The sequence below is a fragment of the Anomaloglossus baeobatrachus genome, chromosome 5 (genome assembly GCF_048569485.1).
Source record: "Anomaloglossus baeobatrachus isolate aAnoBae1 chromosome 5, aAnoBae1.hap1, whole genome shotgun sequence".
Taxonomy (NCBI): domain Eukaryota; kingdom Metazoa; phylum Chordata; class Amphibia; order Anura; family Aromobatidae; genus Anomaloglossus; species Anomaloglossus baeobatrachus.
In genome coordinates this window covers 118,099,067-118,126,737 of record NC_134357.1, presented here as the reverse complement: position 1 = coordinate 118,126,737, position 27,671 = coordinate 118,099,067, and the positions used below count along the sequence as shown (strand labels likewise).

Below are 27,671 nucleotides of genomic sequence, written 5' to 3'. Positions count from 1 at the left end.
GGAATGAGAATCTGCTTTCCAATGTCTCAACCACAGGGCCCTACGCAAAACAACGGAGTTGGCTGACGCCACTGCCGTGCGGCTTGTAGCGTCAAGAACAGCATTAATCGCGTACGACGCGAATGCCGCCATTTGCGAGGTCAATGGTGCTACCTGCGGGGCAAATGCACGTGTGGCTGAGTCGACTCGCGCAAGCCCGGCTGAGATAGCTTGGAGTGCCCATACGGCCGCAAAAGAAGGCGCTAATGACGCTCCAATCGCTTCATAGATGGATTTCAGCCAGAGCTCCATCTGCCTGTCAGTGGCATCTTTAAGTGCCGCTCCATCTTCAACTGCAACCAAGGATCTAGCTGCAAGCCTGGAAATTGGAGGATCCACTTTTGGACACTGGGTCCAACCCTTGACCACCTCAGGGGGAAAAGGGTAGCGTGTATCTTTAAGCCGTTTAGGAAAACGCCTTTCAGGATAAGCGTGGGGTTTCTGGATTGCGTCTCTAAAGTCAGCGTGGTCCAGAAAAGTGCTTAATGTACGCTTAGGGTATCTGAAATGGATTCTCTCGTGCTGCGAAGCTGACTCCTCTACAAGAGGAGCTGGTGGGGAAATATTTAACATCTTATTGATGTTAAATATAAGATCATTAACTATGGCGTCACCATCTGGTGTATCTAGATTGAGAGCGGTCCCAGGATCAGAATCCTGATCAGTTACGTCCGCCTCATCACCCATAGATTCATCTCGCTGGGATCCTGACCATTGAGATGAATGTGAAGGCCCGTCATAGCGAGCCCGCTTAGGCTGCCCGGGGCCATCGTCCGAGTCAGAGTCTTCACCCTGAGGTGTATATGCCCGTCCCGGAGCTTGGAGCTGAGGGGGACCAGGGGGCAATGATTGCACAGTGTCCGTGGCCTGAAGTACAGGCCTAGCTCGCAATGTGTCAAGAATTTGTGACATAGTGAGAGACATTCTGTCAGCAAAAGCTGCAAACTCAGTTCCTGTCACCTGGACAGCATTCACAGGTGGTACACCCTGGGTCACGTCCAGCAGAGGTCCCGACTGTGCAAGCGCCGCAGGGGCCGAGCACTGCACACAATGGGGGTCCGTGGAGCCTGCCGGTAGAAAAGTCCCACATGCGGTGCAGGAAGCATATAATGTCTGTGCCTTGGCACCCTTGCGTTTTACGGACGACATGCTGCTGGCTCTCTGCAATGTGAGAGAGTCTATAGCCAAAGGGCGACCAGCGCTATGTAATACCAAGTATTTGTAGAAACAAAATACTAAGAATACTACTGGCACAAGAGGGGGTGAGCCCTGAGGGCTGCTTACCGCCCGCTGAATAGCGGGTAAGAGGCGCAGAATTCCTTGTCTGGGTCTCCCCGGCTCCCCTCTGCAGCTCAGCGTGTCAGCAGGAATGGCTGCCGGCGTCTGTGGAGAGGGGCGGTCCGTGGGAGTTCCCAAACAAAAGTGCGGGAAACAGTGTCCCCTCTGTGCCGATTGTGAGGGCTGGAGTATGTAAAAACGACTCCAGCCCTCGGCGCTGATGCACTGGCCAGCGTCCCGCCCCTCTCCTGACTGACAGGTCTGGGGGCGGGAACGAACGGAAGCAGGCCGCAAAAGCCGGGGACTCGAGTTATCAGCGCGGCCGCCGTAAAAGCGCGGGCCGCGCTGAAGTCCCCGGCGCACCACAAGTGCCAGCCGCGCCGCAGTCCCAGCGGCCGGCGCGACCGATTCCCAGAAGTGTGCCTGCTTCAGCGAAGCTGAATGAGGCCATGGCACAAGCGCCGTAGCGCTGATGTCCCCCGGCGCACTACAACACCCAGCATGCTGCGGTGTGAGCGCCAAATGCACGGGGACACAGAGTACCTTGAGGAAGCAGGGCCATGTCCCTGATGTACTCCGCTCCATCCAGCATCTTCTCCAGGGGCTGTAGATGGAGCACGGTCTCAGTGCCTGGAGACCAGTAAATCCCACTTCACCCAGAGCCCTGTAAAAAGGGATGGGGAAGGAATCAGCATGTGGGCTCCTGCCGCCGTACCCGCAATGGGTACCTCAACCTTACAAACACCTCCGACATACAGTGGGGTGAGAAGGGAGCATGCTGGGAGCCCTGTATGGGCCCTCTTTTCTTCCATCCGACATAGTCAGCAGCTGCTGCTGACTAAAAACAATGGAGCTATGCGTGCGTGTCTGACCTCCTGCGCACAAAGCTAAAACTGAGGAATCCGTACTCCTACGGGACGGTGTATAGCCAGAAGGGGAGGGGCCTTACACTTTTAAGTGTAGTTCTTTGTGCGGCCTCCAGAGGCAGTAGCTATACACCCACTGTCTGGGTCTCCCAATTAGGAGCGAAAAAGAAATTACGTTTTTGGTCGCTGCAAATTTTGCGCAAAATGCAACAACAGGCGATCAAAACGTAGCATCTGCGCAAAAATGGTACAGTTAACATCAGCTCGAGACGCAAAAAAAGCAGTCACTAACCTCAGATCCTGAAAAATGATAACGCTATGGGTTTTGGAAAATGGCGCAAAATGTGCACCGATTTTTTTTGGACAAGCTTGTGAATTTTTAACCCCTTAAATACAAGTAAACATTCATGTTTGGTGTCTACAAACTTGAAATTACCTCAGGCATCACAGATACATCACTTTTACCATATAGTGAACACTGAATAAAATATCCCAAAAACTATGGTACGATCACACTTCTTTTGCAATTTTTCCGCACTTGGAATTTTTTTGCCGTTTTCCAGTATACTATATGGTAAAACCTATGATTTCATTTAAAAGTACAACTCGTCCCGCAAAAAACAAGCCCTCATATGGCAAGATTGACAGAAAAATAAAAAAGTTACAGCTATCGGAAAAAAAACAAAATGGAAAAACAAAATGCCTGGGGGTTGAAGGGGTTAAAAAAAAAAAAACTTAAAAACAAAACACTGGCTTGTCATTAAGACAACACTGCACTTGTACCCCGATTGTGCATAGAAACATTGTGCATAGAAACATTGAAGCAGTCATTTCAATTGCCCCATTCCGCAGTACTAGTGTTTTTTTGACAGAAAGTAGCCATGTTAGCCTAATCCTGGACAAGCTGATTATATAAAAAGGGTTGTCCACTACTAGTACAAACTCTTGATTCCACATGTATCCCCAAGGTAAAAAATAAAGCCTATACTCACATCCCGTCCAGTGCAGTGCAGTGCCAGGAGTGCAGAGGCTCACATGACATTGTGACGTCACGCCAATCAGCACAGGCCTCTTTCTGAAGGTGGGGTGGGCAGAGGCCTGTGCTGATCGATGTGACGCGAGCCTCGTGTCCAGTGTCACATGACAACTGGGAAAGCAAGCCACGGTACCACTGGAACAGCATCGGTATGGGAAGAGAGTATAGGCTTTATTTTACCTTGGAGAAACATGTAAAATCAGAATGGGTTCTCCCTCTCAGTAACGGACAACCCCTTTGAAGATTGAGGCATAGAGGAGTGCCATAATGCAGAGGTGCTCTGGTATTGTCATTGTAGGGAATAAAACTTTAAATCAAGACATTTAAGGATAATTTTAATCAAAATCAAATTTTCACACTGTAAATTCTCATGTGAATTACATTAAAGACATCAAATATTCCTTTTGTGATATTTGGCTATTAGATAAAATAAATCAGCGTTCAGGAACTCAATGAATATTTTAGCCTTTTAACCCATCTTTTCTAGACAGTGTAAATTGTATTGAAGAATCCAATAAAAAAAAACAGAAAAAAAAATCAAAAACTTAAGTATAAGCAGATCTAGCACACTGCGTTTGTCACTGATACATTGGCTGCATCTTCCATCTTTTCCAGATTCAAGTAGTAAAGGAGCTCTATTGTCATTTAGAGGCTTTGACAATTATAAATGCAGCCAGTAAAAACTAAATCAACAGAAAGTCATTTTTATAAGCTATGAAAAACCACCAATGCTGTGAGAACAGAAAACTACAAATAGCAATATGCCATTTATAACAGTGATCAATGTGAGAATACCTTTGCATTTTCTGCTAGTTTCTTCTTTTCAACTTTTTCATTCCTTCTCATCTCCTAAAAACAATGCAAATGTGATATTCATTAAAATTCTGCAGTAAACAGTGGCAACTATACCAATAAAATAATTTAAGGCTTCATGCACATGGTGCATTGGTCAATCTACATATGGTTATTCCCTTCATGCAGACAATTTACAACACTGTCAGGATGAAGTTCAGGACCAGTGTCTACATCACCTAGAGGGTGGGATATTCTGCGGCAACACAATATTATAATATTTGTTTATATAACGCTGTTAATTCCACAGTGATTTACATACAATAACACGGTCCTCTTCGTGGCTCACAATCTAAGTTCCCCATCAATATGTTTGTGGAGTGTGGGAGGAAACTGGAGCACCCAGAGGAAACCCACGCAAACACAGGGAGAACATACAAACTCCTTGCAGATGTTGTTTGTGGGATTTGAACCCAGGACTCCAGCGCTGCAAGGCCCCGTGCCCACGGGAGCTTGCTTCTGCGGATTTTGCCGCGGAAAACCTGCAGATTTATCTGGATTTTCCAGATAAATCCGCAGGTTTCAGCATATACAGACACTCCCCATGTTATCCTATGGGACATGGGGAGTGCTGTGTCCACGTTGCGGAATGTGCGGTTGCGGAATATACTGTGGATATCCCGCAGCCGCACTTAACTACATGTCAATTATTCATGCGGCATTACCTGCAGAAATCCCCTGCTTGGTCCCATACTTACCTGCCTTAATAGCAGACACCCGGTCATTTTCCCTCGGTGCACAGGAGCAGGAAGGAGGAGGTGGGCGGGGCCTGCACGAGCTCCGGTCATGTGACAGCCAGAGCTAGTTCAGGCCCGCCCACCTTCTCCTTCACAGTGTAAACACAGCCGGAGACTGAGAGAAGTGCTGCATGATGGAGGTATGAACGCCCCGACCACTCAGCACTTGTTCTGCATTGAGGATGCAGTGCTGAAGCCATGTTACTGTATCCTCAATGCAGAATGCCCGCACCATATCCGCAGGACATTCCGCAAATAAACCGCAGCATGGAAACAGACAAAGTTGTGCTGCGGATTTCTGAGAGATCCTGCGGAATGTCCTGCGGATATAACCGCAGGACACTTTCCCCCGTGGGCACATAGTCCAAGACTGCAGTGCTAACCACTGAGCCACCGTGCTACCCTTAGAACAAACTGCTTACCCCTCAGATGCGGCAATCAATAATGACTGCGGCACACAAGGTGGTTTTACATTAACATGTGAAATTTTAAAAGCAGGCAAAAAAGGAAAAACCTAGCTAGCTACATGTCAGACATAATTAGGGTATAGCAGGATTACACAAGCAGTCATAGGATAGGTTAAAAAAAAAAAATGTGCTTTATTAAATCTGTATAAACCAATATGGCAGACAGCTATGCTTTGATAAAGATTCGTAAAGGGCAAAAATGGCTTAAAGTAGTAGCTAAACTGATTGTATATGAACAAGGCAGGGGCTCACCTCTTGTTGCTGCTGTTCCATTTTAGTTAAGAGGAACTTTGAATAAATGTTGCTTTTCTCAAGTAAATGTTGAAGTCTCTTGAACCGCATTTCATTGGAATCTCTTTCCCAAGACATACGAGCCTGTGTGAGGAGTAATGACATTACTGGGAGTTGTTTCTTATGACTGACACTGGACACGTACAGCATGTAGTGTGAACAGGAAAGCATCCCATCTAGTGAGATCAGCAGAGTATTTCCACATCTCATCTGTATAACACTAAGGCCTAAGCCACATGGCATGAAAATAGGTGCGAGTGGAGTGGCATGGGAGAAAAAAAAAAAAAATAAAAATAAATTGCATTCCACTCAGACCAGTATTAGCCTGTGTGTCAGCACACATCAGCCATTATTCTCAGCACTAATCAGACCGAGAAAACAACCGCAGTATGCTGCGACTAATGCGAGACTCTCTCTCGCATCCATTCAACTCTCGCACCTATTCAAGTGTATGGGGTGAGAAAAATCAACGCACTCACGGTACAATTGTGTACCACGAGTGCAGTGTGAGAATGGCAATAGCCAGCAATACCCCCCTCCCCTCAGTGCCGGCCCACCCCCCCGCAGCTGAGGTCCGCTGGCACAGTCGGACCTCAGTCGCAGGGACACATGCATGACACTCGGCTCTGCTATGCTGCCAGCATGAGCCAAGTGTCACGTGAGGGGATTGCAGTAATCCCTGTGTGGCCCCAGCCTAATGATCATTTTCTTGTAGCCATTATTAAAATAATGTGGTCAGTCACCCAAAAACGTAGGTCACTGAAAGTAGAGAAGAGGGAAAAAAAAAAAAAAAAAAAGCTTTTATATTCTTTGTTACATTATTGCCCACGGTAGTAACAACCTACAGTTTACATTTGGAGGGTCAGAGTAAAATAGCTACAATAAGTTTAATCTACAAATACAATTTTTAAATAAATGAGAACATTTTTTCTAGGGTAATTATGTAAAAATAAAAAATTACCTTTTCCATCAACTTTTGCTCTTTTGCTTCAGCCGCCTCCTCAAGTTTCTCCTCCTCCTTTATCATTTCAGCAGTTATTATTCCATCCAAAGATGAATCCATCTCGGAGTCTGGAGAAACTGCGGGTACGGACAAATTAGTGATTAAAGTAAGAAAACAAAAGTAAAACTAAAAATCTGAATCAGCTGCAGTTTTCAGGCCCCAGATAAAGAGGAGGGGCCCTTATCAGAAGAAGCAGTCAGCACCCCCCCCCCCCATTCTTTTCCATGTAACTACAACAGAAAAACATTTACTGCATTGAGTGCAACTGCCCCCCCCCCCCCCAAAAAAAAATAATTAAAATTATATATAAGTGATCAAAACATTGTAATTGTCTCTCCAGGAAAGGAGAAACTCTAGCGCAGCGCCACCTATTGGAAGTAGCGATCTTAAAAGTCAAATGTGGATTTTTAACAATCTTTGCATATGACCTAGGATATATATGCCAGATCAGAATCCCAATTTGCAGACACGGTGTTACGGGTTGCTTGCCCCTCATCAGTGGAAAGTATTGGGTGTCTGTACATACTCCTAAAATGATACTGATAAAGATTTGAGCTCACCAAGCAAAAAAATTTCCCATACAGGTCATCTTTGGAAAATATATATAGGCAAGGATGGTTGACCTTAGGGAGATCAAAATCCAGCACCGTGGAGCACCATCAAGCGTTTTCTCAATGCAATGATTCTAGAGCAATGCCCCCTGGGAAATATGCAAAGGCATATCTACTAAGCATTGCTCCCACTAGCCAGTTTCCTACTCCACACTGATGAGGGGCAAATACCCCGAAACAGCTGTCTATGGATGGATACCATGTTTTAGCATAGGTGGTCTCCTTGACTGGAGACTGCCCTTCCCATGGTTTTTCCTTCCCGGTGAAAGACCTGGCTAGTTCCTGCCAGCGTTGAGAAACATGTGATTGTGTCTCCGCGGCTTCCTTGTTTTGGAAAATATATATAGTTACAGGTCTCAGAAAATGGTAAATAAGTTTATTCACAAAGTTATTTTTTTCCCCTCCCCTTTAATACCCAGTGCAATTTCTTGAACTTAAAAAGGGCCAAACAGAGTTAAAAGTAAGATGCAGTTACTTCTAGGCCACATCCACAGACATTTCTGCAATCTATTTAGCGTAATGAGGCCATACCAGAGCAAACTATTCCTAAACAACTTTCAGATACATCCCACGGCTTTTCTGTAGTTATAGATATGCCGGTGTCTCATCCACTGTGTAACCCTGGCTGATCAGCCCTCGGACCCAACAGAATAACCGCATGATCCAGATGTTACCAGTAGTCACATGACACGTGGGGCATCACATGACCCACACTTCAGTTAGCCCTGGTTTGTACCAAGTAGTGTGCAAACGGGGGTGCGCTGTTCAGGATATGGAAAGAGACATTGCCAGAAATATACAGTGCAGTGTTTGACTATGCAGCCTTCAATGTCAGAACACGCTTAATACATGCCCTAGAGCAATCCTCCTACTAGCACTTACATAAGGGACCACATGTGCTCTGCAGCTGCCCACATAATGCAGAATTATAGGGTGAATGTGACTGAGCCATCATATGTGTCCTAACACTGGGGCAGCAAGTCAGGGCCAGGCACACAGCAGCCAGTCCTCTGGATGCCTAGGTGGTCAGAGAATCATGTAGAAAAGTCAAATTTGGAATGGCCCCATGCAAAGTGCACCGCTGCCCAGAGAATGCATATTTATTAAGAAAAAAAACAAAAAAGAAGGGAATTTTGTTACTTACCGTAAATTCCTTTTCTTCTAGCTCCAATTGGGAGACCCAGACGATTGGGTGTATAGCTACTGCCTCCGGAGGCCACACAAAGTATTACACTAAAAAGTGTAAGGCCCCTCCCCTTCTGCATATACACCCCCCGTGGGATCACGGGCTCCTCAGTTTTAGTGCAAAAGCAAGAAGGAGGAAAGCCAATAACTGGTTAAACAAATTCAATCCGAAGGAACATCGGAGAACTGAAACCATTCAACATGAACAACATGTGTACCCGGAAAAAACAAAAATCCCGAAGGAAACAGGGCGGGTGCTGGGTCTCCCAATTGGAGCTAGAAGAAAAGGAATTTACGGTAAGTAACAAAATTCCCTTCTTCGGCGCTCCATTGGGAGACCCAGACGATTGGGACGTCCAAAAGCAGTCCCTGGGTGGGTAAATTAATACCTCAAGTTAGGGCCGTAAAACAGCCCTTCCCTACATGGAGGCAACCGCCGCCTGCAGAACTCTTCTACCTAGGCTGGCATCCGCCTAAGCGTAGGTATGCACCTGATAATGCTTGGGAAAGTGTGCAGACTCGACCAGGTAGCTGCCTGGCACACCTGCTGAGCCGTAGCCTGGTGCCGTAATGCCCAGGACGCACCCACGGCTCTGGTAGAATGGGCCTTCAGCCCTGATGGAACCGGAAGCCCAGCAGAACGGTAGGCTTCAAGAATTGGTTCCTTGATCCATCGAGCCAGGGTGGATTTGGAAGCCTGCGACCCTTTACGCTGACCAGAGTCAAGTACAAAGAGTGCATCCGAGCGGCGCAGGGGCGCCGTGCGGGAAATGTAGATTCTGAGTGCTCTCACCAGATCCAACAAATGCAAATCCATTTCATATCGATGAACTGGATGAGGACAAAAGGAAGGTAAGGAGATATCCTGATTGAGAAGGAAGGGGGATACCACCATAGGGAGAAACTCCGGAATCAGGCGCAGCACTACCTTGTCTTGGTGAAACACCAGGAAGGGAGCTTTGGCTGACCGCGCTGCTAGTTCGGACACTCTCCGAAGAGATGTGACCGCTACCAGAAAGGCCACTTTCTGTGAAAGTCGAGAAAGTGAAACATCCCTCAGAGGCTCGAAGGACGGCTTCTGGAGAGCAATTAGTACCCTGTTCAGATCCCATGGGTCTAACGGCCTCTAGTACGGAGGGACAATGTGACAAACCCCCTGCAGGAACGTGCGTACCTGAGGAAGTCGTGCTAGGCGCTTCTGAAAGAATACAGACAGCGCTGGGACTTGTCCTTTAAGGGAGCCGAGCGACAAACCTTTTTCCAAACCAGAGCAGGAAGGAAAGAAAAGTAGGCAATGCAAATGGCCAGGGAGACACTCCCTGAGCAGAGCACTAAGATAAGAATATCTTCCACGTCCTGTGGTAGATCTTGGCAGACGTCGGCTTCCTAGCCCGTCTCATGGTGGCAATGACGTCTTGAGATAATCCTGAAGACGCTAGGATCCAGGACTCAATGGCCACACAGTCAGGTTCAGGGCCGTAGAATTCAGACAGAAAAAAACGGCCCTTGGGACAGTAAGTCTGGCCGGTCTGGTAGTGCCCACGGTTGGCCGACCGTGAGATGCCACAGATCCGGGTACCACGACCTCCTCGGCCAGTCTGGGGCGACGAGGATGGCGCGGCGGCAATCGGAGCTGATCTTGCGTAGCACTCTGGGCAACAGTGCCAGAGGGGGAAACACATAGGGTAGCTGGAACTGCGACCCATCCTGAACTAAGGCGCCTGCCGCCAGAGCTCTTTGATCGTGAGACCGCGCCATGAAAATCGGGACCTTGTTGTTGTGCCGAGACGCCATTAGGTCGACGTCCGGCATCCCCCAGCGGCTACAGATTTCCTGAAACACGTCCGGGTGCAGAGACCATTCCCCTGCGTCCATACCCTGGCGACTGAAGAAGTCTGCTTCCCAGTTTTCTACGCCCGGGATGTGAACTGCGGATATGGTGGATGCTCTGTCTTCCACCCACATCAGAATCCGCCGGACTGCCTGGGAGGCTTGCCGACTGCGTGTTCCGCCTTGGTGGTTGATGTATGCCACCGCTGTGGAGTTGTCCGACTGAATTCGGATCTGTTTGCCTTCCAGCCACTGCTGGAAGGGTTGCAGGGCAAGATACACTGCCCAGATTTCCAGAACATTGATCTGAAGGGTGGACTCTTGCTGAGTCCACGTACCCTGAGCCCTGTGGTGGAGAAAGACTGCTCCCCACCCTGACAGACTCGCGTCTGTCGTGACCACCGCCCAGGATGGGGGTAGGAAGGACTTTCCTTTTGACAATGAGGTGGGAAGAAGCCACCACCGAAGAGATTCCTTGACCGTCTGAGAAAGGGAGACGTTCCTGTCTAGGGACGTCGACTTCCCATCCCATTGGCGGAGAATGTCCCATTGCAGTGGACGCAGATGAAACTGCGCGAAAGGGACTGCCTCCATTGCTGCTACCATCTTCGCTAAGAAGTGCATGAGGCGTCTTAAGGGGTGTGACTGGCCTTGAAGGAGAGACTGCACCCCCGTCTGTAGTGAACGCTGTTTGTCCAGCGGAAGCTTCACTATCGCTGAGAGAGTATGAAACTCCATGCCAAGATATCTCAGCGATTGGGTCAGGGTCAGAATTAACTTTGAAAAGTTGATGATGCACCCGAAACTCTGGAGAGTCTCCAGCGCAACGTTCAGGCTGTGTTGGCATGCCTCTGAGAGGGTGCCTTGACAAGTAGATCGTCCAAGTAAGGGATCACAGAGTGACCCTGAGAGTGCAGGACTGCTACCACTGCTGCCATGACCTTGGTGAAAACCCGTGGGGCTGTCGCCAGACTGAAGGGCAGGGCTACGAACTGAAGATGCTCGTCTTCTATAACGAATCGTAGCAAACACTGGTGCTCTGGAGCAATCGGCACGTGGAGATAAGCATCCTGATGTCTATTGATGCTAGGAAATCTCCTTGAGACATTGAGGCAATGACGGAGCGGAGGGATTCCATCCGGAACCGCCTGGTTTTCATGTGTTGAGCAGTTATAGGTCCAGAACGGAACGGAAAGAGCCGTCCTTTTTTGGCACCACAACCAGATTGGAGTAAAAACCGTGACCTTGTTCCTGCAGAGGAACAGGGATTACCACTCCTTCTGCCTGCAGAAGAGCATCGGCTCGGTCGGGAGGTGGGGAAGTTCTGAAGAATCGAGCCGGAGGACGAGAACAGAACTCTATCCTGTACACGTGAGACAAAATGTCTCTCACCCACCGGTTTTTTACCTGTGGCAGCTAAATGTCGCCAAAGCGGGAGAGTCTGCCACCGACCGCGGATGCGGAGAGAGAGGGCTGAAAGTCATGAGGAAACAGCCTTGGTAGCGGTTCCTCCGGCTGCCTTCTTTGGGCGTGATTGAGCCCGCCAGGAATCTGAGCCCCTCTGAGCCTTTTGAGTCCTTATGGACGAGGAAAACTGGGACCTGCCCGAGCCTGGAAAGGATCGAAACCTCGACTGTCCTTTCCTCTGTTGGGTTTTGTTTGATCTGGGCTGGTGTAAGGAAGAATCCTTACCCTTGGACTGTTTAATGATTTCATCCAATCGCTCACCAAACAGTCTGACACCAGATAATGGCAAACTGGTTAAACACTTTTTGGAAGCAGAATCTGCCTTCCATTCCCTTAACCACAAGGCTCTGCGTAAAAACCACGGAGTTGGCGGACGCCACTGACGTACGGCTCGTAGAGTCCAGGACAGCATTAATAGCGTAAGTCGCAATGCAAACAAATGCGAGGTTAAGGACGCCATCTGCGGCACAGATATACGTGTGACAGTGTCCACCTGCGCAAGACCAGCTGAAATAGCTTGGAGCGCCCATACGGCTGCGAATGCCGGAGCAAACGACACGCCGATAGCTTCATAGACAGATTTCAACCAGAGGTCCATCTGTCTGACAATGGCATCTTTAAGTGAAGTCCCATCTTCCACTGCAACTATGGATCTAGCCGCAAGCCTGGAGATTGGGGGATCCACCTTTGGACACTGGGTCCAGCGCTTGACCACGTCAGGGGGAAAGGGATAACGTGTATCCTTAAGACGTTTGGAGAAACGCTTATCTGGATAAGCATGATGTTTCTGGACTGATTCTCTGAAGTCAGAGTGGTCCAGAAAAGTACTCAATTTACGCTTGGGATACCTGAAATGGAATTTCTCCTGCTGCGAAGCTGACTCCTCCACTGGAGGGGCTGAGGGAGAAATATCCACCAGTCTATTGATGGACGCTATGAGATCGTTCACCATGGCGTCACTATTAGGAGCATCCAGATTGAAAGCGGTCTCAGGATCAGAATCCTGATCAGCTACCTCTGCCTCATCATACAGAGAATCCTCTCGCTGAGACCCTGACTAGTGTGTGAAGTCGAGGGTCTCTCCCAGCGAGCTCGCTTAGGCTGACTGGGACTGTCGTCCGTGCAGAGCCTTCAGCCTGGGATGTATGGGACCCCCTTGGAGCACGTATTCGTTCCAACTGAGGGAGACCGGGGGGCATTGTTCAACAGTGCCCATTGTCTGAGTCACCGGCCTGGACTGCAAGTTTCTAGAATCTTGGTCATAGTCCCAGACATTTTATCCGCAAAAAACTGCAAACTCTGTCCTCTGGACAGTTTCACAGGTGGCTCTCTCTGGGCCACCACTAGCAGAGACTCTACCCAATGGGGGTTAGTGGAACCTGCCGGTAAAACAGCCTCACATGCGGTACAGACAGCATAGAAAGCCTGTGCCTTGGCACCCTTGCTTTTCTGCGGACGACATGCTGTTGTCTCCTCAGAGCAATCCAGGGGTATCTAGCCAAGAAGCGACCGTACAGTGCAAATATAGGTACAAGCATAAAGTACACAAAACACTGTGGCACTAGTGGGGTCAGCACCAAGGTGCTGCTTACCGCCCGCTTAAGCGGGTGTGTGGTCGCCAGAATCCCTTGACCGGGTCTCCCAGAGCCTGTGTCCGTTCTCCAGCTTAGACTGCATGCAGGAATGGCTGCCGGCGTCCTGTGAAGAGGGGCGGGCCGTGGGCGTGCCCCAGACAACGAGCGGGAAACTGGCGTCCCACTGTGCCCAGTGAGGGGGCTGGAGTATGTAAATAAGACTCCAGCCCTCGGTGCTGACCATTGTACAGCGTCCCGCCCCTTCCCTGACTGGCAGGCCCGGGGGTGGGAAGGAAACGAAACTAGGCCGCAAAAGCCGGGGACTCGATTTATAAGCGTTGCCGTCGTAAAAGCACGGTCAGCGCGGAAGTCCCCGGCGCACCACAAGTCTCATCCGCGCCGCAGCTTCTAGCAGCGGCCGGCGCGGCAGTTTCCCACACATTAACTCACTCAGCTAAGCTGCAGTGAGTATAGCCCCAGCGCGCAGCGCTGTTGTCCCCGGCGCACTAACACACCCAGCATGCTGGTGTGTGTGTGCGTGGTCTGTACGGGGACACAGAGTACCTTAACGTTGCAGGGCCTTGTCCCTGACGATACTCAGCTCCATTACAGCAGGATCTCCGGGTCTGTGGATGGAGCCCGGCCTCAGAGCCTGGAGGCCGGTAAGATCCCACTTCACCCAGAGCCCTCAGGGGGATGGGGAAGGAAAGCAGCATGTGGGCTCCAGCCTCCGTACCCGCAATGGGTACCTCAACCTTAACAAACACCGCCGACAAAAGTGGGGTGAGAAGGGAGCATGCTGGGGGCCCTAGTATGGGCCCTCTTTTCTTCCATCCGACATAGTCAGCAGCTGCTGCTGACTAAACAGTGGAGCTATGCGTGGATGTCTGACCTCCTTCGCACAAAGCATAAAACTGAGGAGCCCGTGATCCCACGGGGGGTGTATATGCAGAAGGGGAGGGGCCTTACACTTTTTAGTGTAATACTTTGTGTGGCCTCCGGAGGCAGTAGCTATACACCCAATCGTCTGGGTCTCCCAATGGAGCGCCGAAGAAAAACACCACAGGACAGACATGTTCGCACCTCTGTGCACTAAGGCTGTTTTCACACTTGTGTTGTTTTCCTTAAGTCGCAATCCGCCATTTTGGAAAACAGCGGAATCAGTTAACGGATTCCGCCGTTTTTCAGACTTGTATGGATGACAGATTGCGACTGATGGACCTGAGTTGCTTCCGCTGGCCGACGCTGTGTTGCTTCCGCCAGGCGGAACGCAGCATGTAACATTTTTTGAGCGGTGGAATCCTTCATTTTTTTCACTGCACATGCTCATTTTTTTTTTTTAAATCACAGAAAGTTTATTTTGTCTCTCGGCTGAACGATCAGCTGAGGGCCCGGCAGCCGGCTTTTGAGAGCGCTCAGCTGATCGCCCCCGGCAGCCGGGTGATCGGCTGTTCACAATAGTCTGCCGCTGGTAAAACAAAAAAAAACAAAAAAAAAACTTTCCGTTTTGTATGATCCATTTCGCCATTAAATGCTATGCATCCGTCACGCAATACAATGGATGCCGTTCAACGCAAGTGTAAAACTAGCCTAAGCCACAACTAAGACCGATGCAGGAGCCGCTTTGCAATAATCGCTCTGAGACAGCTGGCCCTTATGCAATGTTACACACTGACCAAAAATATGATAGTTTGCACCCGGCCCTATATCCTGCACAAGTCAGTGCACTGGCAGTTTAGCAGGGACGGTTCACATCACATAGTTTTGTATTATGTTTGACAGATACATTAGACAAAAACTATTAAATCAGAGTTGAGTTTCAACGAATCTGTCAAATCAAAGTGTGTGAGGTGAGCATCCACCCCAGCAACAGCTTCTTATAGCTATTATCAAGTGTGGAAGTTATCAGCCAACCAAACGATAGAAGAGAGCCTCCTGATCACAGGGACCCATCACAGGGACCCTCACTGACCAAGAGCTGGGGCTCCAACATCACTGGAGCAGTAGTCATTCAAATGCATTGCTACACCACATATGGTTAAAGGGCGCAGCAGTAACTGGCAGGAGCATGGCAACCCCAGCACATGTACCACTCAGGAAAATAAGTGCAGGAGCTACATAGAAACAGCTCAGGTGTGAAATTTTAGGCTACATGCCCGCGATCAGGGTTCAGTGTTTTGATCACATCTTATCTCTGCATCTAAAACACTGCATTGTACAGTGCAAGCACAGTGGAAGGATTTATAGAAGTCTCCTGCCCACTGTGCTTGTTTTTCCACAGTGGAAAGTGACCTGTGGTGCAGCTTCCAGAGCCACAGCATGTCATCTATTACCACGAGAGACCATAGGGGCCTGAACCCTGACCACAGTCCACTGTGGTCTCATGGCGGGGGACGACGCGCAGCATCCGCCGCGGGGGACGACGCGCAGCATCCACACACAGCTTTTGATGCATGAATATTCTGCACCTTATTGCAGAAAAAAAAACAAAAAAAAAAAAAACACACTTTTTTTAGTGAACTCAATGGTTAGAAGTACACAAAAACCCCACACACAGCACAAGAAACAAAACTCACACCAACAACTGAAATACTTTTTCCTGCATCCAAAACGGCAGGGAAACTATGCACACAGCCCAGACAGAAGCACGCGCCGGTGCCCGCTCCGGTACACCCACTCCCGTGCACCCCGCTCGTATCACAAAATTCCCGTGTACGGAGTGTGACGTTACCCGGCCGCTGGCAGGACAGCTCTTCCACAGGCATGCTGCTAGGATGGCGGGAAACCTCGTCAGTCATTCACCAACACACGAGAAGAATCTGGCGCCAAAACCTCCAGCGGCGGCAATAACGCGTCCTGCAGCCCCGCCCACTCTGCGCTCTCAGCTGCTTCCGGGTATCACACATTGAAAATATCGCGAGCCACGAGGCCTGCTGAGTCTGATTGGTGGCTGACAGCTGGGGGCGGGGCCCGGGCTCTGGAAAAGCCACTGTGAAAGGCTGGGGGGAAAAAGCGCGGGAATTACATCCTCTGAGGCGATGGTGTGTGCGTGGTGCAGCCTGGAGGCAGGACGGATATAAGAGGGGGGAAGAAAGACAAAACTGTGTTCGGCGTGTGCCGGCTATGTTACCGTGCTGATACTCCTGGCTGTGTGTGGGGGAGTAACGCTTTATACTGGAGCTGCCGGGGTCTTCCCTCAGATCACTGTCCCCGAGTCAGGGGGGAGAGCCTGCACAGGGCGCAGCGTGTGTTTAAAAATAAATCACAGCGAGATTATTTTGGTGGGAGGGAGGAACTCTGCCACCTTATATACAAAGCACAGAGAATCGCTGGTTCTGGAGACTTGTGTGTCCGTACAGCGGCCCCCGGTGCCCTCACTGCTGCTGCCAAGCGGCTCTGGTGTATGTGCCCTACATGTGAAAGGCGGCTCTGGTGTATGTGCCCTACATGCAGTGCCAGGAGGCTGTGCCCTACATGTGGTGAAATGTGGCTCTGGTGTATGTGCCCTACATGCGGTGCCAGACAGCTCTAGTTTATATGTCGTGCCCACAGAAGGGGTACTCGTTCCAGGCAGTAACAAATGGGAATGTCACTCTGGTGGCCGTTGCCTGGTCCTGTGCCCTGGGGCATCTTTTGTAAAAGGGGGTATTTACAGGAGAGATAAGCGTTAATGTCATGTGACGCCACCTGCGGGATAGAGGATAGAGAATCACCACTGCTAAATGTGGGTACTCCCAGAGCTGGTGGTGATTGCAGCAATGGTGTTAGGCCCTCCGCAGGTAGTGCAGTGCCTGGGAGTTGATGAGGGATAATAACAGAGACCACACCAGGTTGTCTTTTAAAAGTCTCTACTCACTCGGACCCAGGGGTTTCTAGTTCAGGTCCCTTGGAGTATCAGTGCAAATGTAGTGACCCCGGTTGCTCTGTCCCTGACACTCTCCGTTGGTTGAGTCCCCGTAGCGTGGAGCGTTTGAGGCCAACTGTCCCTTTTGGGGTGCAGTCTCCTCCGTACGGCGGACCCTGCGGGGAGGTAAATGTCTAAACCCCGATCCTAGTTTACTGCTGATGCCCTCGGATTATTTGGTTCGGTGAAGTCCATGAAGGTGTCCTCACCGGGCAGGTATTTATCAAGCCATCTAAAACTGGCGCCTGATCTAGGGCCCTGTGCCCCGTTCGTGCTGTGGTACCTGCCCTGGCAACCTCTTTCCCGTGCCCCCGGGGTCAGCCTTGCACGGACCCAGGTCAGGCACATCCGCACATCTCTCAGTGTGCCACACTCTCTAGACTCTCGAATGACTGCTGACCACTCCCAACAGGTTGGCTAATCCCGGGACTTGTTCCTTTCCATGGCGACCATCCCCTTAAATGGGTAACCCTTTATGCCCGGTGTGGAGTGGAGAACTAGGATTTTGGGTGTGCTTTGGTGGTATTGGTACTGGCACTCCAGGTCCCAGGGGGTAGGTCCTGCATCCCCAAGAGGGGGAACAACCAACATACAGGGAAAAATAATCCATGCCATAAATTGTACATGGATAATGCCATATACAGAACGTAGAATGCAAAAAAGAAATACAAATCTGTACAACGGCACTTCAAAAAAATCTATATAAATTTTATTAATGTTTATGAAAGGCACATGAAAAAACAGACAAAGTCACAAGGTTAAAAACAAGAACTTTTATGTGAGGACCAGCAGGTGGTGCACTCACTCCAGATTAAGAAGAAAATCAACTGCTTGTCAAAAGCCGTAGTTTATTACCCAACGTGCCCATGTCCATGCATCTATGTCGGCCTTAAAGGTACATGTCAGAGAACACAATCATGACATTCTGGCCGCCAGAGATGAGTAACATGCGAAGGGTCTGAAATGCTTGCCCAAACACTTTAAAATAAATCATCAGTGCAATTCTAATCTGAAAGTGCGTGGTGTAGACCAAATAATAATGAATGTTCGGGGGGCAACGTTAGTCGCCTCCTAGCACAATGCGAAACAAAATGGATCTGGACTCTCAAGACTCTGCAGCCTTTTGGCTTGCATGAATGCATGAGTTTTGCTCCATTTCTTTAAGGCCCGTCTCACACGTCAGTGAAAAACACTGGCGTTTTTCACTGGCATGTAAAACACGCACATGTCCCTCCGTGTGCCGTGAATCACGGCACACGTTGGTTGTCTAAGTGCAGTCCGGGCTCCGTTCTCCGTGGTCCGTGATTGCACTTAGAGATTAACTCACCTGTGCGCGCTCCCGCTCTCCATGGTGCTGATCGCTCCCGCGGTGCAGCATCCGGCCGGCGCTGACCCCCGCAGCAGCTGCTTCCGAGTCGACTGTGTCGTGCATCATGAATATGCGCGACAGTAATGAGCCGGCTCAGAAGCAGCAGGGAGAACGGGCTGCAGAGAACGCCGCTGGAACCGGGTGAGTTAAAATGCTTTTTATTTTAGAAGCACGTTTTTTTCTGGTACGTGTTTCACGGACCACACCACTGCGTGGTCCATGGGACATCAGTGATGCCAGAAAAAAATAGACATGTCTCCGTGCGGCAATCACGGACACGTGGATACGCCGCACGGAGACACGTGCAGTGAAAAATCACTGATGTGTGAGCAGACCCATTCATTATAATGGGTCTGCCTGTGTCAGTGATTCTGGTACGTTTAAAAAAAAAAAGCACAAACGTACCAGAATCACTGACGTGTGAAAGGGGCCTAATTGTGATTTTTTTTTTTTGGCTACACTCCGCCCGTATACAATTTTCTCCTATATTTAATCTCCACTTGCTAAACTGGTCTCAGTGTTTTCATCTTTTTTTATTCATTTTTAATTAATTTTATTTTTTTTTTTTTTTATTTTAGTGCGCAATCCTTTATATCGCTCCGCTTTGTGAATTGGAAATGTGAAGCCCTGCTCACCTTCAGGTCACCTCAGGGTCTTCACGTGTTTGGAATCTTCTGGCCACAGGTATGTCAGGTTAAAGGGAACCTGTCAGCAGAAATTTCGCAATAAAACTAAAAGATTCCCCTTCTGCAGCTCCTGGGCTGCATTGTAGAAAGGTTCCTCTTGCTATTGTGCCCACTTTGAGACCTAAATAATTAACTTTATAAATTCTTACCTTTTTGTATGCAAATGTTTTTTTCCCTCACCCTATGACTGCACCACGATCCGCCCATCCAGGACAGGAAACCTTCAGGTTAAAAAGGGGCGGTCCTCTCGCCGCTTCAGTTTGGTTTCCTGTCCTGGACGGATACCTCAGGATGCGGTCCTGGAGGGCTGTGGATCTTCTAGCAAATCTTACCCGGTCCCGACGGGCGGTTCTGGCGGCGGCACGGGTCCTGCCTCACTCCGTTCGGGTGCCTGGAGGCGCCATGACAGACCCCCGGGGGTTACGTCCATGAGCGGGTGCAGCGCATCGGGCGGCAGGTAAGTACAGCAGCCGGCCGGTCCTTCCAGGGCGGTGGGGCTGCTTGCGGCCGCGTGTGCTGCACGCCGCCGCCATCTTGGGGGCGTGTTTTGAGTGCGGGCGTTGCGCATGCACGGCAGCCGCACCTGACATGCGCTGACGTCGGCGATGACGTCAGACCCAGGAAGTGGGTCCGGACGTGCGGGAGGGGTGGGGGGGCGTGCTCCTGTGCTCCAACGCTCAGTTTAAAAACGGAGCTCTGAGCTGGGGGAACGTGCTCCAGTCCTCCTGCATGACGGAGGTGTTTGTTGCCAGTGCAAAAAGGGCTTAGGAATATGGACAAGGATGGGCACCGTGAGGAGGACCGGCACTCGGTGCGTGAGTCCTCCTCCCCTCCTGCTGGCAAGAAAGTGGTGAAACCACCGGAGCGTCGCAGGAGCGACTCTGGCTCAGATGCCAGCTTATCCAGCAAGCGTGGCACCCGGGCCACTAAACAGACCCGAGATGCATCTGACGGCAAAGGCGCCTCCAGAGGGAAGACTTTGATGAAAGCTCCTTCCCCAGACCCGGTACCGACCCTTCATCTCCTATGGGTGAGTGATCTTCGGGCATGTGTACCTGTTGTTCATTGTTTTCCTGGTGTTGTGTCTCCCCTCCGTCCCTGTCATGCATAGGTTAAAAAACCACGGAAGTGTACTGCCAAATCGAATAACAGGGAATGCGCCCTCTGTAACCGGGAACTGGCTCCGTCCTGGTCCAAACGGCTCTGCAAGAACTGTATCCAGCAGACCATTTCTGATGAGACTCCTGGGTTTGCTAGTGATCTTCATGCCATCATCCGGTCCGAAGTCCAGAGTTCTCTGCAGTCCCTGAAAGAGCCTCCTCGTAAACTGTATAAACAGGCCTCCCCGGCTTCGCCATCCAGTCGATCCGAGGGAGAGTGTGGGTCTTCTGGTTCTGCATCTTCTTCCTCTGACAGTGAGGCTGACGTCCACCAATGTTTCCCAGTAGAAGGCACGAGCAAATTGATTAAAGCTGTCAGAGACACTATAGGCATTACTGAGGAGAAATTGCAGCCTTCAGTCCAAGATGTGATGTTTAAGGGTCTGGAGCATAGAAAGCACAGGATCTTCCCGGTAGTGGATAAGATACAGGCGTTGATCTCCAGGGAATGGAAGAAACCAGATAAGCGGGGTTCTCTTCCAGGCGGCTTCAAGCGCAAGTATCCCTTTGAGGACGCTACCTGTTCCCATTGGGATAGGGCACCCAAATTGGATGTGGCAGTGGCTAAAGCATCAAAAATGTTTTCCATTCCCTTCGAGGACATGGGATCCTTAAAGGACCCTATGGACTATGGATCGGAAGGCGGATGTCTTCCTTAAAACCGCATGGGAGTCCTCAGCAGGTGCTCTCTGGCCTGCTACATGCAGCTACATGTACGGCACGGTCTCTGGCAATGTGGTTGTCTGAATTAGAGGAGAAACTGAGGACCAAGGTTACTCGGGACGAGATTTTTCCTTTCGTCACGACAGCACCCACGAGAGAGGGATCCACCCCCTTCAGGACAGGAAACCTACAGATAAAAAAGGGGCAGTCCCCCTCCCTCATCAGTTGGTTTCCTGTCCTGAATGGAGAGGAACCTACAGTACCTGGGTCCGGTTGAGTCCGTGCGGTCTCCGTGGGAACGGCGGAGCTCTAGGCCCAGAAGCACGGTCGGTGGAGCTCCCCTCGTGGACTCCATCCTCCGGTGCGTCTCGTCCTCTTTCCCTTGGTTCGGCTTTGCCTCCGGGGTAATGACGCCGGCACCTGCGCGCGCCTGGCTCTGTGGACGGCAGGGGGGGCCCTGCCGTGTCCGCGCGCTCTCTCTGCTGCCGTGACCCGGAAGTGCACTGGAGCGCTTCCGGGGGAGTGGACCGGGCAGGTTCCTTGTGAAGGCCGTGGATCCCTCCTTCCTGAGCCGGACGCGGGGTAAGTTGCTGTCGGTACTCGGCGGCCGGCGCCTCTCCCTGTGGCGCGGGCTGCGCCTCCGGTTACACGGCGGGTGCGATGTGTCCGGGCCGCGTCCCCGCTCTGTCTCCTCGGCGGTGTCCCGGCAGTGCAGGGAGGATCGTCCCGGGCTTTGGAGCTGGATTCTGCATACATGGCCGGGGTCCCTGGGGCCTTTGTGTTCACCTGGCCCCTGTATCCTCTGTGGCCTCCGGGCCCGGTAAGGCCTCTGTGGACTCGCCTGACTCCGGCCTCTGTGGGGCTCCTGTGGCCTCTGTGGACTCGCCTGACTCCGGCCTCTGTGGGGCTCCTGTGGCCTCTGTGGACTCCTGGGCCTCTGTGGACTCCTGGGCCTCTGTGGACTCCTGGGCCTCTGTGGACTCCTGGGCCTCTGTGGACTCCTGGCCCTCGTGGCCTCTGTGGACTCCTGGCCCTCGTGGCCTCTGTGGACTACTGGCCCTCGTGGCCTCTGTGGACTCCTGGCCCTCGTGGCCTCTGTGGACTCCTGGCCCTCGTGGCCTCTGTGGACTCTTGGCCCTCGTGGCCTCTGTGGACTCTTGGCCCTCGTGGCCTCTCTGGGACTTCTGGCCCTCGTGGCCTCTCTGGGACTCCTGGCCTTCGTGGCCTCTGTGGTCTCCTGGCTACTGTGGCCTCTGTGAGCTCCTGGCCCCTGTAGGCTCCTGGCTCCTGTGGGCTCTATGGACTCGTACCCCTGTGGGGTCCTGGCCTCTGTGGGTTCTTGGCCCCTGGGCCTCTGTGTCCTCCTGGTCCCTGTGGCCTCCGGGCCCCTGTGCATTCTGTATGTCCTGACCCATGTGGCCTGTGTGTTTTTTCACGCCTCTGGACCTCCTAGCCTCTGGGCCTCCGTGTCCTCTGGCCCTCCTGTCCTCTGGTCTCGGGTCCTCCTGGCCTCGGGCCTCTGGCCCTCCCGGCCTCTGCGCCTCCTGGCCTTTGCGCCTTCTGAGGTTGGGTCTCGGGCCTCTGTGTCTCTCAGACTCGTGCTTCCTGGCTTGTGCCTCTGTTCCTCTGTGCTGCCTGCCCTTGGTCCTTTGTGTCTCATGGCCTTGGCCCTCTGTGCTGCCTGCCCTTGTTGCCTCCTGGCCTGGGGCCGCTGTACCTCCTAGCCTTGACCGCTGTGCCTCCGGGCCTTGGGCCGCTGTGCCTTCTGGCCTCGGGCCGTTGTGCCTTCTGGCCTCGGACCTCTGTGCCTTCTGGCCTCGGACCTCTGTGCCTTCTGGCCTCGGGCCTCTGTGCCTTCTGGCCTCGGGCCTCGGTGCCTTCTGGCCTCGGGCCTCTGTGCCTTCTTAGTCTCGGGTCTGTGTACCTCCTAGCCTCGGTGCCTCCTGCCTTCGGACCTCTGTGTGTACTGTCTCTGTGCCTTGGGCTTCCTGGCCACGCACCTCGGTTGCCTCCTGGCCTCATGCCTCCTGCCTCGGTGCCTCTGGCCTCTCGGGTTCCTGGTCTCTGTGGCTGCCTGGCCTCTGTGTGTGGCTCCCTGGCCTCTGTGTGTGGCTCCCTGGCCTCTGTGTGTGTGGCTCCCTGGCCTCTGTGTGGCTTCCTGGCCTCTGTGTGGCTTCCTGGCCTCTGTGTGGCTTCCTGGCCTCTGTGTGGCTTCCTGGCCTCTGTGTGGCTTCCTGGCCTCTGTGTGGCTTCCTGGCCTCTGTGTGGCTTCCTGGCCTCCGTGTGGCTTCCTGGCCTCCGTGTGGCTTCCTGGCCTCCGTGTGGCTTCCTGGCCTCCGTGTGGCTTCCTGGCCTCCGTGTGGCTTCCTGGCCTCCGTGTGGCCTTCCGGGCCTCCGTGTGGCCTTCCGGGCCTCCGTGTGGCCTTCCGGGCCTCCGTGTGGCCTTCCGGGCCTCTGTGGGCCTTCCGGGCCTCTGGGCCTCCTGGCCCCGTGCCTCTGTGCCTTCTGGCTCAGGCCTCTGTGTCTCTTGGCCTTCTGCGCCTCTTGGCTTCCTGGTCTCTGTACCATCTTGGCCTCTGTGCCTTCTTGGCTTCTGGGCCTCCTGGGCCCGTGCCTCTGTGCCTGCTGCCTCCGGCCTCTGTACTTCTTGGTCTCTTGTGCCTCTTGGCTCCGGCCTTTGTACCTCTTGGCCTCTGTGCCTCTTGGCCTCTGTGCCTTCTTGGCCTCTGTGCCTTCTTGGCCTCTGTGCCGTCCTGGCCTCTTTGCCTTCTTGGCCTCGGGGCCTTCCTGGTCTCGGTACCTGCTGGCTTGGGCCTCCTGACCCTGTGCCTCCTGGCTCCGGCCTCTGTGCCTCTGTGCCTCTTGGCCTCGGTGCCTCTTGGCCTCTGTGCCTCTTGGCCGCTGTGCCTCTTGGCCTCGGTGCCTCTTGGCCGCTGTGCCTCTTGGCCTTTGTCGTTTTGGCCCTTGTGCCTCTGTGCCTCTTGGCCTCTGTGCCTCTTGGCCTCTGTGCCTCTTGGCCTTTGTCGTTTTGGCCCTTGTGCCTCTGTGCCTCTTGGCCCCTGTGTCTCTTGGCCTCTGTGCCATTTGACCTCTGTGCCTCTTGGCCTCTGTGCCTCTTGGCCCTTGTCGTCTTGGCCTTTCTGCCTCTGTGCCTCTTGGCCTCTGTGCCTCTTGGCCTCTGTGCCCCTTGGCCTCTGTGCCTCTTGGCCTCTGTGCCTCTTGGCCTCTGTGCCTCTTGGCCTCTGTGCCTCTTGGCCTCTGTGCCTCTTGGCCTCTGTGCCTCTTGGCCTCTGTGCCTCTTGGACTCTGTGCCGTTTGGCCTCTGTGCCGTTTGGCCTCTGTGCCGTTTGGCCTCTGTGCCGTTTGGCCTCTGTGCCTCTTGGCCTCTGTGCCTCTTGGCCTCTGTGCCTCTTGGCCTCTGTGCCTCTTGGCCTCTGTGCCTCTTGGCCCTTGTGCCGCGTTGCCTCTTGACTCTTGGCCTCCGCTCCGTGCCTCTGTGCTTCTTGGCCTCTGTGCCTCTTCGCCTCTCTGCCTCTTGGTCTCTGGGCCTCTTGGCCTCTGGCCCTCTTGGGGTCTGGGCCTCCTGCCCTTTGGGCCTCTTGGCCTCCGGGCCTCTGTGCCTCTGTGCCTCTTGGCCTCGGGGCCTCTTGGCCTCTGGCCCTCTTGGACTCTGGGCCTCCTGGCCCTTGGGCCTCTTGGCCTCTGTGCCTCTGTGCTTCTGTGCCTCTGGGCCTCTTGGCCTCTTGGTTTCGGGGCCTCTGTGCCTCTTGTCCTCTGTGCCTCTTGTCCTCTGTGCCTCTTGTCCTCTGTGCCTCTTGTCCTCTGTGCCTCTTGTCCTCTGTGCCTCTTGTCCTCTGTGCCTCTTCGCTTCTGGGCCTCTTGGTTTCTGGGCCTCTTGGTTTCTGGGCCTCTTGGTCTCTGTGCCTCTTGGCCGCTGTGCCTCTTGGCCGCTGTGCCTCTTGGCCGCTGTTCCTCTTGGTCTCTGGGCCTCTCGGTCTCTGGGCCTCTGTACCTCTTGGGTTCGGGGCCTCTGTACCTCTTGGGCTCAGGGCCTCCTGGGGTCTGGGACTCTTGGGCTCTGGGCCTCGGGGCCTCTTGGCGTCTGTACCTCTGTGCCTCTTGGCGTCTGTGCCTCTGTACCTCTAGGCCTCTGTGCCTCGGGGCCTCTGGGTCGTGTGGGCCTGTGTTCTCGTCCTGCGTCTCTAGGCCTTGCGCTTTTGTGCTTCTTGCGGCGTTCCTGCCTTGCGCCCTGCCGCCTTGCGCCTCCCGGGCCTTCCGCCTGGCCTGGCGCCTTGGGCTTCCTGCTTCGCCTCTGCGTCTCTTCCCCTCCTCGTCCGTTCCGGTGCTGTCTCTTGGTCGTCCTTGCTTCTGCGGGGCGTGTTCACGCCTGTCCGGCCCTGTCCATTGGTCCTTCCTGCTTTGGTCGCTCGGTCGGCCCCTTGGGGGGTTTGGTCTTTGTTTTGTTGTTCTTTGTCTTTCAGGATTCCGGCTGTGGCCCTCGCGTGGCGTGACGTCCCTTGTCCTGATGGCTGTGGGATGCTGTTCCCCTATCGTCTGTGATGCAGCGGGTTCCCCTGGCCTCCTCGGTGTCGGATCCTTCTCCTGGGTGGTTGCCTCCTCCTTGGATGGATGTGGCCTGTGTCTCCTTCGATGGTATTGTACGGCTGTATCCTGATCCTCTCCGTCCGCCTTTCCGGTCTTTGCCGGCTAGCCTTTGTTCTTCCGCTGTCTTCCGTTGGAGGCTTGGCCCTTCGTGTGGTTTTTCCCTCCCTCTGAGTGTAATCTCTCTAAGTCTCTCGTGGGTGCTGTCGTGACGAAAGGAAAAGAGTACATTACTTACCGGTAATGGGATTTTCCTGAGTCCACGACAGCACCCTTTACACCCCTACCCTTTCTTGTTTGTTTGTCACCATTTAGTGTCCTGGGGTCTGGCTTTTTTGTATATTCATTCATTGGCGGTTCCTCTCCCGGTTCTCTGCAACCAACTGATGAGGAAGGGGGACTGCCCCTTTATCTGTAGGTTTCCTGTCCTGAAGGGGGCGGATCCCTCTCTTGTGGGTGCTGTCGTGGACTCAGGAAAATCCCATTACCGATAAGTAATGTACTCTATTTCTTCTCTGCCCAGGCTGCAGGGAGCGGCGGCTTTCATCTCAGATGCATCGGCAGATTCCACTCGACTAGCTGCTAAGACTGCGGCCCTTTCTAATGCGGCTCGTCGGGCGTTATGGTTGAAATGTTGCTCGGGGGATCTACAGGTTAAGTCTAAGCTGTATTCCATTCCCTGTCAGGGCGAGTTTCTTTTTGGATTGGTTCTGGATGATGTTCTTGAGAAGACGGGGGACAGAAAAAGGAATTTTCCGGCCCCGTCCTTTCCCTCCTTCAAACGATCCTTTCGTAAGAAGCAGTTCACCCGTAAGTTCACCCCCAGGAATAGAAGTACCTGGTCGGATCGAAAGAAGGATAAGGGGTTCTTGTTCAAGGGCCCTTCCCAATCCAAGAAGTCTTCCCAATGACTCCCTTCCCCAGGTGGGGGGGAGATTGACCTACTTTCTTCCGGCCTGGGAACGTATTTCTTCAAGCCCGTGGATTCTCAATATCATCCGTTCAGGTCTGACATTTCCATTCCGCAGTGTTCCTCCCAGGTGCTTTCTCCAGACATCCCCCGAGGACGTCCCCGAGCGAACAACATGCCTTGTAGGGGGAAGTGACGTCCCTATTGCGCCTGGTGGTCCTGACTGATGTCCCATTGGCGGAAAGGGGAGAGTGGTTTTACTCTCCTCTCTTTCTGGTCAGGAAACCGGATGGCTCCTTTCGGGTCATCATAAACCTCAAAGGCCTGAACAGCCACCTGCAAATCTTGTCCTTCAAGATGGAATCGATGAAGTCCACAATCAAGTCTCTCTACCCGAATTGTCATATGGCTGTCCTGGATCTGAAGGACGTGTATTATCATGTTCCCATCGCTCCTCCCTTCCAGAAATATCTTAGGGTGGCGGTGATGCTCGACGGGTCAGTGCGTCATCTACAGTTCAGGGCCTTACCATTCGGCCTGGCAATTGCGCCCCGAATCTTCATGAAGCTCGTCCTGGAAATCACTGCCCACCTGCGGGAAGACAGAATTCTCATTATCCCGTATCTCGACGACTTCCTCGTGGTGGGGGATTCAGCGAACCATTGTACTACCGTGCTTCAGACTGTCTGCTCAAAGCTGGAAGGTCTCGGCTGGATTTTGAACAGGGAGAAGTCAAGGTTGCTTCCAGCCACGGTGCAAGTCTTTTTGGGACTTACTTTGGACTCTCTCCTACAGAATGTCGCCTACCACCTTCCAAAGTGGAGAAGATTCGCTCTCTGGTGCAGCAGGCGGTGGCGGTTCCGCACATGTCCCTGAGACGGGCTATGTCTCTTCTGGGCTCCCTGACCTCTACTCTCCCTGCAGTTTTATGGGCTCAAGGACATACCAGAGCCCTCCAGTGGGACATTTTGGGTCATCAGTCGTTTCTGGGGGACAGTTTGAACAATCGGATTACTCTGAGCTCCAGCTCCATCGCCTCCCTTCACTGGTGGCTGGTTCCTGCGCACCTCACAAGGGGAGTCCCATGGTCTGTCCCGGTGTCCCGAATTGTGACCACGGATGCCAGTGTGTCCGGATGGGG

General features: G+C 52.5%; 1 protein-coding gene and 1 long non-coding RNA gene across 3 annotated transcripts in view; one reads left to right on the top strand and one right to left on the bottom strand.

Annotated features, from left to right (window-relative positions):
- HELLS (helicase, lymphoid specific) overlaps window positions 1-16,097 on the bottom strand; it is a 95,015-nt gene extending 78,918 nt beyond the window's left edge. The window contains exons 1-4 of one of the 2 annotated variants that reach the window (XM_075348800.1): window positions 15,968-16,097; window positions 6,528-6,646; window positions 5,528-5,650; window positions 4,015-4,068 (exon numbers count right to left, since the gene is read on the bottom strand). In XM_075348800.1, coding sequence (XP_075204915.1) covers window positions 4,015-4,068; window positions 5,528-5,650; window positions 6,528-6,646; window positions 15,968-16,034 — 363 coding nt within the window. In that variant the 5' untranslated portion in view covers window positions 16,035-16,097. Of the gene's footprint in view, window positions 1-4,014; window positions 4,069-5,527; window positions 5,651-6,527; window positions 6,647-7,711; window positions 7,808-15,967 lie in introns of those variants that run through there. The other variant, XM_075348801.1, reaches the window with a different exon arrangement.
- Window positions 16,098-16,238: 141 nt separating this feature from the next.
- The window catches only part of LOC142309768 (uncharacterized), a 46,389-nt gene continuing 34,956 nt past the window's right edge, over window positions 16,239-27,671 (top strand). The window contains exons 1-2 of the long non-coding RNA XR_012753991.1: window positions 16,239-16,277; window positions 19,088-19,193. This is a non-coding gene — a long non-coding RNA (uncharacterized LOC142309768). The remainder of the gene's footprint in view (window positions 16,278-19,087; window positions 19,194-27,671) is intronic.